General features: G+C 40.0%; 1 protein-coding gene across 2 annotated transcripts in view; it reads left to right on the top strand.

Annotated features, from left to right (window-relative positions):
• The window catches only part of jcada (junctional cadherin 5 associated a), a 35,214-nt gene that overhangs the window by 13,027 nt on the left and 10,148 nt on the right, over window positions 1–12,039 (top strand). For both annotated transcript variants that reach the window (XM_017435036.3, XM_017435038.3), the window contains exons 2-3: window positions 4,108–4,607; window positions 9,588–10,517. In XM_017435036.3, the coding sequence (XP_017290525.1) occupies window positions 4,240–4,607; window positions 9,588–10,517 (1,298 nt within the window). In that variant the 5' untranslated portion in view covers window positions 4,108–4,239. The remainder of the gene's footprint in view (window positions 1–4,107; window positions 4,608–9,587; window positions 10,518–12,039) is intronic.

Here is a 12,039-nt window from a genome sequence, read left to right as displayed (position 1 = left end):
GATGTACACCTTTTCGAGTCCTTATTCAAGATGGTCGCCAGAGTCAACTGGCTTAGGAAACACAAAAATGGCTATATCTTGCAGTATTGCATGAGATAGTGCATAATGTAAAAAAATGACCAAAATGGCTATAACTTCTCAGCATCAGATCAGTTTATTTTGCCTCCCACCTCACATTTAAACTAGATTCCTTTAAGGAATGCCAGGCCTTGAATTTGAAGAGTTTTTAAAAAAACAGAGAACACAAATTGTTGTGGCTGGCTTTCTTTTCCTGGCATTTGCAGCATGCCCAAAACATATATAACATCATGACTTCTCAGTTGGCCAGCATAAGTTCATCTAAAGTTCATGGGACAGTACACAGTGACATACTGTTTGTCGTGTATGTGTGCGCTCATCCATAAACAAACCAAACCCAACCCGTTTGTACATTGACATTGCATCCCTGCAAACTGAAGCAGCCTCTTCTTTAGGGATTACTAAAGTTTCCAATAAAAACGAGTTAAACTCAACAGAAGTATTAACTGCGTAAGCACCCAGAGTCAATCCTCCAAAACTAACAGGTTTAAGGTTTTAAATGAAAACGATAATCGTATTAGAGAGCCAGACGCACAAAGAGAGTGGCATTTTCACGGTCTTGGATCCCGTTAATCACCTCGTAGGCTGTCCTGGGGTTCAGATACAAGGAGGAAGGAGAGCGGACACGTCTTTTTTTATTTTTAATCTCAATGGAATTCTAATGGCTAAACAAATGCTAAGAAGCAAAACAAATGCTAATCAGTCTGCAGCTGAATCCATTTTAGCGGAGTTGCATTGGCTGTCTGTTTTTCAAAGGAGGAAACAAGCAATTTGGCTTTGCCTTTTAACAATCATGGTGTGATTGGCTTGAAAAGCGTCTGCACAGCATTTGATTTTGGCACATAATCTAACAGTGCTGTTCTTTTATGTCGTATGTGACTGAGGACAGCCAGGTTGTTTGCATGAATGAGTGGGCTGCAGCATCTTTACTGTTGACAGGGCATCAAGCATGGCTTCATCAGGGACATTACATCATGAGTAGATGCACACTGGGTATCCTTAATTCAATCCCTCATCAGTCTGTACTAATAGCCTGAGTTAATTTTTGGATATGCATAATTTTAAAGGGTTCATAAACCCTTTCTACCCTGGAGAGGGGTCTCTGCACTGTAACTGGCCACCATTTTTATTTTTGGATTTGCATCACATCTACTTACTGTTTCTGTGTATTAGGTAGTTGGACTTAATGCACAGACTATTACTTCTTTGCTGTTCTGCTCTTTGTAAAGTCACTTTGAGAGGCTGTAAAGCTGATGTTTGTAAATTATTTAAGCAGGTTTGTAGTGTAGCAAACCTGCACTCTACCGTACATTTCACCTGCTAACATATTAGTTATTGTAGCTTGTTGCAAATGTCTTTCAAAACAGCATCTCCTTGAAAAGAGAGACAGGTGTTGTAGCCACTGCGCTATCCGCTGGGTAAAATCTACAAGCAGCTTAGTCCACTAATTTCTTGTAGTTTAAAAAGTACAAGGTTTACAAAGGGTGCAGAATATGGACTACCTGAAATTTTAGAAAGTGTCCTGACATTAACAGTCTTATATGAAGAAGCCTGACTGACCAAAGCTGATTTCTGCCATCTTGAAACAGCTTGAATCTTAAACATTTTATAGCAGTTCATCCAAACTTAATTCATAGACCTTAACACCTATAACTTCAACTTAATTAAGTTTTTACATATAATTACAGATATGGTCAAACTTGTCTTTTGTTATAGAAAGAAAAAAACAACAAAGGACACTGAAATAACCTAAAACTTACAAAAGTAATGATAAGAAAAACAAACAACCAAAAAAATCTACTATTGAAAATCACTCATTACATTTGAAATTTGGTTCACCTGAATTAAAAATGAAACAAACTAATGAAACTGACCTTGACAAAAAGGATGGTACCTTTAGAAAAGATCATTTAACCATAGGGATATGTCAAACTAAGGTGTGTCTTCTAATCAGCATCACAGGTGTCCTCACCCAGTCTGCCTGTTTAAAGGGTAAAAAGTATTTGGTATTATGAAGTGTACCACACTGAACTTGGAGCACAGAAAGCTAAAGAGAGGATTGTCTCAGGAACTTAGAAAGAAAATCATTGACAAACATGTTAAAGCTAATAGTTAAAAGATCATCTCCAAGCAGCTTGATGTTCTTGTCAGATTATTCAGTTATTTCAGAATAGGACTGAAGCCTCTCTCTGGATATGGCTGCAAGAGGAAAATTGATGACAAGTTGAAGAGATGGATAATACAAATGGCAACCAAAGAGCCCAGGAAGTGCATATTAAGAAGCCACACAGCTTCTAGGAGAATGTTCTTTGGACAAATGAGACAAAACTGGATTCCCATCATATCTATGTTCTCAGACCAAAAATGAAATGTTCAAAGAAAATAACTCTACCTACAGGAAAACAAGAAGGCTTGGTTCTGTTCTGGAGCTGTTTTGTTGCATCTGGAACAGGATGTCTTTCATCTCTTCAGGGTCCAATGAAATCTGAAGACTATCAAGGCATTCTGGAGCTAAATGTGCTGCCCAGTGTCAGAAAGCTTGGTCTCAGTCGCAGGTCATGGCTCCTCCAACAGGATAATGACCCAAAACACACAGCTCAAAACACCAAGAATGGTTCAGAACAAAACACTGGATTATTCTGATTTAAATCTTATTGAACATCTGTGGAAGGAGCTGAAAAGAAGGTGCTCTTCAAACCTGAGACAGCTAGATCTGTTTGTTCACAAAGACTGGGCTAAAATACCTGAGAACAGGTGCAGAAGTCTGTCACAGAAATGGCTTGATTGTAGTTATTGTCTCAACAGATTGTGCAACAAAACAAAACATCCTTTTTGTCAAGGCCGGTTTCATTAGTTTTTCTAAAATAATTCTGTTAAACTAAAATTTAAAAGCAATGACTGATTTTTATTTGTTAATTTTTAGTAATCAGAGTGGCACAGCTGTCGCCTCCCAGCAAGAAGGCTGTAGGATGGCTTCCTAACCAGGCCTTACTTGGAGGAGTTGTCCCCACTGTGCTCATGTGGGTTTACTCCGGGCACAGACCAAAAACATGCATGTTAGGTTCATTGGTAACTCTAAATTGTCCCTAGGTGTGAGTGAGAGCATGAGTGTCGTTTGTCTCTATGTGTCTCTGTGATGGACTTGTGACCTGTCCAGGGTGTCCCCCGCCTCTCGCACAATGATGGCTGGAGACAGGCACCAGCTCCCCGCGACCCGGAAAGGAGAAGAGGGTAAAGAAAATGAATGAATAGAATTTTAGTAATTTTTTTTATTACGTTTGACAATTTGAAGTTATTTCAGTGACTTTTGTGGGCATTTCTTTCTTTAACAAAAGCGTACAAACAGATTTCTGTACGTGTTTATTAGCAGCTGCTAATAGCAGCAGAAGTTCAAAGAAGAGAAGGAGAGAATGGTGGCTTGGATGGTGGCCATTCTAGTGTCAAATGTTCTACAAGGTTTTTGACAACAACCTAACATAGATAGCAGGAACAATGTTTATGTCATCACCTTATTAATCGGTCCCACCAAAGGCAAAGGTGGACAGATAATGTTGTTTTTATTTATTTACCAAGTTTTTCATAAATCATTGAATGGATTTTAATGATTCTTTCAGAAAGTAAGCATTTTGTTGACATCTACAATTGATAAACCTTTGGAGTCAATCCAGTTCAAGATGGCCTTAACTGACAAAAATGGCTACACGTCAGTGAATTTTAGAGATATTCAACTACAGTTTGGTGTGGTAGAAGCTGACAGTCATGTATAACACACTTCAAATGTTACCAAATCATGCAAGATCATGTAAAATCGCAAAATTGCATGAGACTGCGCATAATGTTGTGTTCAAGGATTGATGAAAACAGCTATAACTCCATTATTTCCCAGCACAACATAATGTTAGTCTAAAACTGGTATGAAAGGTGGTGAGGTGAGTGATATGTATTCCTTCAAGGAATGCTAGGCTTTTATTTTCATTTGTTTTTCTTCTGTGCCCTTATTCCGTCCTTTTTTGTTCTCTTTTTCCGCAGTGATGGCCTTGGCTGTGCGGCTGTGCTGCTAATCCTGCTGCTGCATGTAAGGAAAAAGCAGAGACATCTTGCCAAAAGACCAATCTAAAGTCAGAAAGGAAGAGAAGCGCATCAGCATAAACAAATGCCACCATGTACAGTGTGGAGGACCTGCTCATTTCTCATGGATACAAGCTACCCAAACATCCCACATCCTCCACCCCTACGCCAGTCCCCTCATCCTCGTCCCGTCAGCCCCCCTCATCCTCGCCTCCATCCTACAGCAAACACCATGACATTCTGGAAAACAGGCCCGGCCCTAGGACAGTAAATGGCTATGAAAGGGGGCCGGTCGTGGCCTTGGGGAACAGCAGTGGAACTAAACAGGTCCAAGCATTTGGTGGGGGCTGTCCCAGCAACAACAATGAGCCCAGGGATGGGAGCCAGCCAAAACGGGATGCTGAGAACCGGGGCCAAACTGACACCCATTCCCTCGGAGAGTCACTGACCTCAGATAGTGGGTAAGACACGATCTGACTGTATGTCCACACTGATGATGTGCTGCTGTTTGACCAGCTTTATCAGGTGTAGCCTTGGAACTTGCTTTCATTTAGTTTCTGCACTTTAAAAGAAACTTCTAAAAACAAAATTTGACTTTTTTCTGTTTCCTTATATTGCATCTTTATTGCCCAGTCTTCACTACTCAATTTTTTAAAACACTATTCTCAGTCCAGACACACATTTTATTGTATCTTTTAATGTTTTTTGCCCAAAAAATAGCAAATCAAAAACTGATGAAAAGGGAAAATAGTAACTTGAGAAAACTTTTTTTTTTTTTTTTTTACAAACATGCAAAGTGAGTCCTGAGTTCTGATTGACTTTGCTGAAGAACTGAGTTTTTAAAGGTAAATTAAGGAGACCAGAGACTAAAATAAACAGAAAAAGCTGTTGGACAGTAGCAAAATGTATTAAAACAATACCTGAAGCTGAAAGGAGCAGAACAGTAGTTAAAATTACTCAAAACAGATGATAAAATTAGCACAACAGTAGCTAAACAGATGCTAAAGGTAAAATTAACTAAACAAAAAAAAATGAGCAAAACAGATGCCAATTTTTAAAAAATGTTAAATATTTGAAAAAGTATAAAAGCTAAATGTTTCGATATACACTCACCGACCACTTCATTGAGTTCACTTATTTAGTTGCTTGTTAACACAATTAGCTAACCAGCCAATCACATAGCAGCAACTCAGTGCCTTTAGACATGTAGACATGATGAAGACGACTTGCTAAAATTCAAATTGGGCATCAGAATGAGGACGACATGGGACTTAAGTGACTTTGAATTTTGCGTGGTTATTGGTTCCAGACGAGCTGGTTCGAGTGGTTCAGAAACTGCTGATCTACTGGGATTTTTACACCAAACTAGCTCTAAAAATGTAAGAGAATGATACCAAAAAGAAAAAAAATATCAAGTGAGCTGCATTTGTGAAAACAAAAATGCCTTGTTGATGTCGAGAAGAATGAGCAGACTGGTTCAAGATGTCAGAAAATCAACAGCAGCTCAAATAACCACTCTCTACAGAAAACCATCTCTGAACACACAACACATCCATCCTTGAAGGAGAAGACCACACCAGGTGCCACTCCTGTCAGCTAAGAACAGGAAACTGAAGCTACAGCTCACACAAACTCACCAAAACCAGACAATAAGAAGTTGGAAAAACGTTGCCTGCTCTGATGAGTCTCATTTCTTTGAACTCCAGTGGTCCCCACAGTCACAAGATCTCAGTCCAATCGAGCACCTTTGGGTTGTGGTGGACTGGAAGACTCACTAACAAATCTGCAGCAACTGTGAGATGCTATCATGTTAATATGGACCAAAAACAGGGGAATCTTACCACAAAATATTAAATCAGTTGAAGGCAAAAGGGGAACTGGCACAATGTACCTAATAAAATGGTCAGTGAGTGTTTATAAGTGGTTAAAATGCACAAAGTATGCTTAAGTATTTTGATTGCAATAAGAGTCCAAAGAAACTATAAACAGGAAGATAGTGTGAATGCTGACTCAGCATTCAGACAGTAAGGGTGCTTTAAGCCTTATGCATGCATGCATACATGCTGCATATGATATCAATAAAACAGGAGTCATGCAGGGAATATTTAAATATGTATATGTAGGAAAGGGTATGTTTAGCTTGGCCTATTCTTGGATAAGGAATGTGTGAAATTTCCAGGAATATTGTCCTACTTTAGCCTGTTTTTTTCCTGAAAGAGGAATATTTGGTTTGTGTATGTGCAGTAGATGTGGAGGTTAGTGTGCAGTAACTAAGACAGAGGTAATACAGATGGTCTCTTGTATGCACAGCTTGGCAGGGGTTGTCTGGTTTCTCCTTTTTCCCGAAACATTTTGTTTTTCCAAAATTGTCTTAGCAGGCAGCTTGAGGTAGAGCATTTTTAATCAGTGTATAACTATAGTATTTTTCTGTAGTTGATTGTATTCTTTTCTTCTTATTTATTTTTGCTTGTTTTGTGGAAAGTAATTTCCTTTTTCATATTGCTGGTCTGCCACTGCTATCAGAGCGTTCTGTGAGAAATGTGGGAATCACAACGACATATGTTCTGCATTTTCAGCCTGTTGTTTGTTCATCTGTCTTTATTGTCCTCATCCAAATCCACTTTGTCTGGCAGCCTGAGTTTAGATAAAGAACTAGCCTATCTTAGTTCTCCCACTAGACAGTGCTTCTTAGACCTAATTAGACAGAGAATGGTAAGTCATCATTAAATGCCCTCAAATTTAGCAGACTGCTGTGGCTGGATGTCTTTCCCTGTCCCAGCATTCCTGGTCAGTAATGATCATGGATGGAAATGTCAGAGGCCTCTGCAGGGAGTACACATGTGCCTGCTTCTTGTTTACATTGTCAGTCAGTTTATCTGTCTAGCAGTGTGTGCAGACTGACTGCGCCTCGTTGGAGTCCATCCCGTCTGTCATTAGACATGTCGTCAGTGGCTGTCCCTCCACTAAAATGCAGCTTAGATTAGGAATTAAACCACAACACAGTAGATAGGCTGTCAGTGAAACAGTGTTTAAAACTTGATGTTTTTTAGAGGACATTAGAGGAATGACAACCACAGTCTGTCATTGTGTAATGTTTTTTTTTTCCCTTATAGTGGATCACAATTACCTAACATCGCATTGTGATTTATAGTAGTCTGTCTCCATCTAGTGGGAGAGGATTGTTTTTTATTCAATTTATTTACATTGCTGACTCTGCCAACGTTGCCCTTTGGCCCTTTGTCATTTTAATAGTCCTTTTTTGTTAGCATTCATTTGTCTTTAAAAAAAGGTCTGGTTTCACTTTTGGATTCATGAGAACACTTTTTATAAACCTGACAAGGTTTGACATTATATGGAATTATCTATCTATCTATCTATCTCCTTTATCCAGGTAAAAGTCTCAATCTGATTAAAAAACTATTTTTTAACAAAAACCTGGCCCAAAATGCAGCAACATGTATAGTTCTTTTTAATTGAAAATAGCAGTAAGTAGCATTTCCTGTGCAGTCTGGAGTGCATACATCAGGATCATTATATTTCTGTCACTGTGTAATGTGACATTACCTAAAGTTTGCATGAACCACAGGGAAATTTTGAGATTGAAGTTGTTTAGAACCAGCAGATGGACTGACCAGCAGTTAGCTGTCAGAAACAAATCTCCATTTCTCTTAACCTAAGTCAATAAAAGAGCTATCTACACAGCGGCATTTTCACCCTACTTCAAAAGATCTGAATTATACTACAACTTTAATATTCCTAAAAGTCTAAATTTGGAGTTGTTTAGTGTGAAAACTACTATATCAGTACCTGTGCAGGGTTTCCCCTCAGAAAAGAGGCTAAGCCCGGTGGTAGGTGGCGGATCGCCGGCCGACCGTGATTTAGTAAGAAAAAAAAGGTTAAAGTTGACAGAAAGTTGAAAATATGGCTATTTATTACGTGATATACTGTAAAACTACAGTTTTACAAAAAGGCACTTTTTGAAATACGTTTTTAAACAAAAATACAATTAAAATAAATACAAATTGTTTGCACCTAATTTGAATCCTAATTTAAGTCACATTTACAAATAAATGAAATGAACATAAATGAAAAAGTGCAAACAAAGCACCAACACACGTCTCACTTTCAGGCCAATGAATAACAACAGAGAACTCTGACAAACAGACAGATGCTGTACTGTACTGTGCTTTTTGTGGCACAGGCTGCATGTTGGATCACTACATGGAACAACAAAACAAAACATCTAATGCTGAATTTAATAGCATCATTTTACTGGTAAACAAGGATAATATTTTCACTAAGTACAAAACATTCTTACCATATTCAGTCTTGTAAAGCCAGCTGCTGAATTTCAGCTCAACTAACCATTTTTGGTTAAACCCTCTCGTTCCATGTTTATTGCTGTGGCTCTGACAACATGCTAACTCCAGGTAGCTGAAGGAGGCTCGGCCTCAGGGCTCATTAGAGTCCCGCAGGGCTCCGCACTGATACAGGAGAACCAGCTCCACTAGAGCGCCCAAATCGTCCATTTTGAACGGAGCGTGGCGCGCGCGGTCAGCTCCAAGTTACAAAAGGTGCACAACGTGACCCCGCGCGGGACCATCGCTCAGGGGTGGGGACAGCGCTTTTGTGTCACTGTTGGCCCGCACACCCTCGTGTGGTGAGGTAGATAAAAGTAGCGACTTTGGGGGAGCGGGTGGAAAAAAAACGTGTATGAAAAATGATGTATTTATAATAAACAAGCGGAGTTTAGCCTGGTGGCCGGGTCAGCAAACCCTGGCAGCCCCCAGGCTTATAAACTGCTGGGGGAAACCCTGCTACACATCAGTTTTCTGAATCTGCTTTGTCCTGTTCTAAATTGTGTAATATCTGGAGCCTACTCCAGCAGCCAACCAGCAACAAATGTGGTACACTCTGTACAGATCACACTGCAAGAATTAAAGGACTGTGTCATTAAATAGTTAATTATCAAATATGAGGATTGCTGGAGACATTTGTAGGCACACCACTATTTGTGAAAGAAATGAAAAATGCAAGTGTCCTGACATTACTGAGCTCAGTGTTTGTTCGACATTTCAGGGTTAGAGAGTTACAGAAGAAGAAGCCAGTTCCATCATATGATCAAAGGTTTTCAGACTGTTTGAGGAAATCACAAATGCTTATATTGTGTATCTGATTATATTTCTATTCCTATACTTTTTGTATTCTGCGGGGTGTTATTGTGTAAAAGTTACAGTATTTATTAATTTTAGTTTTCCATGTGTTATTATCATTGCTTCTTTTAATATCTTTATCGAAAGTATTAGCTTTAATTTGAAGAGCTTTGCTTTACTGTCTGTCTACAAGTTGCAAATAAACACTTTTACATCTTGAATCTTGACCAAGTGATGTGCATTTCAGTGGAGGCATACTGATCTCTGTATCTGTATGTTTCCTCACAGCTTTTGTGATGGCAGCAGAGGCCCACAGTTGCAGTCCAAGGATGTTTCCTTCTGGAGGAGGAGAGGCCAGGACTTTACTGTGCTGCTGGACTACGCTGACTTCAGAGAATCCCATGGACGGGAACAGGAGGGGTACGTTGGGTCTGAAGGGCCTCAACAAGCAAGAGGTCAAGAGCTCTCTGTAGAGGATCGTCAGAGGGCAGCTCAGGAAAGGCAGCGCTGGGCAGCCCAAGTCCAGGCCCAGGCCCAGGCCCATGTTCAAGGCCGCTCTAAAGAAAGGGAGGCTGCTCTCCATCAGTGGAGGATGGCAACTGAGAGGAAGTGCCAGAGCCTGGGGACAGAGGAGTGGCATCCAGCTGTGAGCTTCGGCCGGCAGCTGTCTCAGAGTGAGGGTGAGCGCTGGGCTCTGGACCAACAGCGGCTCAATGCCAGAACACCGGAGGGTATGGTAGTCCATCCAAGGACCAAAGCCAAATCCCAGTCCCTGCCCAGGATGCTGCAACCTGAGAGCCTGCAGTATGTGGATGTACCATTGTCCGGTCAGGAGCTGTACAGGCGGGTCAACAGCCACCCACTGTCTTACCAAAATCTCTACAGGGCACCCCGCTGGCCAGACAATGGTAGGCCAGCTAGTGCCAACCAACTCTCAATGACACCAAAGCCCCGCTTTACCCGACCCCCGAGACCCCCTTCCTATGAGCTGCACCAGCAGATCAGGGGAAGCTGTGAGCTGCTGTCTGGCAGAGAATCAGTCCCTCCCCAGGCAAGGGACAGAACCCCCATTCCCATATCAAGAACTACAGAGCCACACTTGGACTACTTTGCACAGGATTCTGGACCCCCAGGATACATCCCTCCACCGTCATATAAAAGAGTTCCTATAATGGGAGGGGGGCGCAGAGGATATGCCGATGTTCCTGTTGACTACAGGTTGATCAGTCTTTTATATTTTAATTTTGTTTAAAAATTTCTAGCTTTTTTTTATTTATTATTATTATTTACTTTTTAAGTAAGCTTTCACAATGAAGTCTGACTTTATTAGAGCCACTTTTTGACTTTAAATTTCTAATTTTTTGGCTTTTGAAAATATTTTTGCAGTGATCTTATTAGCTCAGACAGCTTGAGACGGCAATAATATATGTAGACTTAATATAATTTTTGCAAGAATGTATTTGTAACAGAATTTATAAACACCCAGGATTACGTTCTTCTTTAGCACTTTCTTTATAAAATCCAATCTAAATTTTGAATCCCTTTGAATTAGTTTTGTGTTCTAAAGAAGCTTTAATTCTCTTGTACTATAGTTTTTTCTTATTGTGGGAATATATAATATTATTTTGTAGCAGTCTTCCTAACTTTTTTGTAGTTTGACTCATTCAAAATTTGAGTCTGAATCTGAATTTCAATCATTATTCCACATATCATTCATTAGTTTTATTGTGATTCATCATCCAAAGTTACCTGAACATGTTGCTGGTTTATTTTGTGTGTATTGAGAGTCTCCTCCTCTTTTTTACATGTTCTGCTGGTCCTGGGTGTGCACTGCATCATTCTTTCATCAAAATGAGTCCAATGTTATGTGAGGCTTGGAACCTAGACACGCATCTCAAAGGAAATGCACAAAATTATTTACAATAACATGAACTGGTAGAAAGAAAAACAGCCATGGTAGCATATCTGATATCTGTTCATATACAAGGGGGGGTGACAGGACACCACAGTCATGGTGTCATGACTGTGGTGTCCTGTCACCACAGCTACCTTGGTTTTAGGGTCACAAGTTTTACAGTCACCTCAACTAGATACCATTACATTACTGAAATGGGGCTGCGGCAGCTTTGTGATGAGTCCTGCGGTCCTGAACCCTGAGGCTGCAGGTTTGAGCCTTGGTTGCATTAGAAAAGACAAATCTTCTGCGCAAGTTCACTTGCTGTGGAAACCCCTGGAAAAGGGCGCAGCCAAAAGAAAAACAACATTATATTACTGAACTGAATAACTTCTCTAAACGTGAAAATACAAAAAAAAAAAAAGATTGTCATAGACTCACGTTTAGCTTCTCAGCTAGGTGAGTGCTAATGTGCTGTTCATACAAGTGTGGCACTTATCAGTTATCTGCTGGTGTATTTTATGCTGTTTATTAGATACATTTGGCTTTCCATACAACATGCATTTCAGAAAGCACGCAAATTATAACTCTATGGCATTTCATATATCCACCTTTTTCTCTCCATTGCTGCTTTGGATCACTGAGAATTCAAAGCTTTTGTTTTGGATTGTCCAGTCTTGCTTTGCTTTGGTGTACAGTGCTTTAGATAATATCGGCAGTTTGGGAAAAGCACCATCTTCTATATGAGAGTGGTTACTGCCTATGACTGTAGAATTCATCAGATTTTATGCATCTGACCCAGACTGTTTGGTCTAAATACTTGTACTGTTTTAGTCTCTGCTGTTT

Source organism: Kryptolebias marmoratus, linkage group LG21 (assembly GCF_001649575.2).
Source record: "Kryptolebias marmoratus isolate JLee-2015 linkage group LG21, ASM164957v2, whole genome shotgun sequence".
Taxonomy (NCBI): Eukaryota; Metazoa; Chordata; class Actinopteri; order Cyprinodontiformes; family Rivulidae; genus Kryptolebias; species Kryptolebias marmoratus.
The sequence above is the reverse complement of the archived record's forward strand: the minus strand, read 5'-3'. Positions and strand labels throughout refer to the sequence as shown.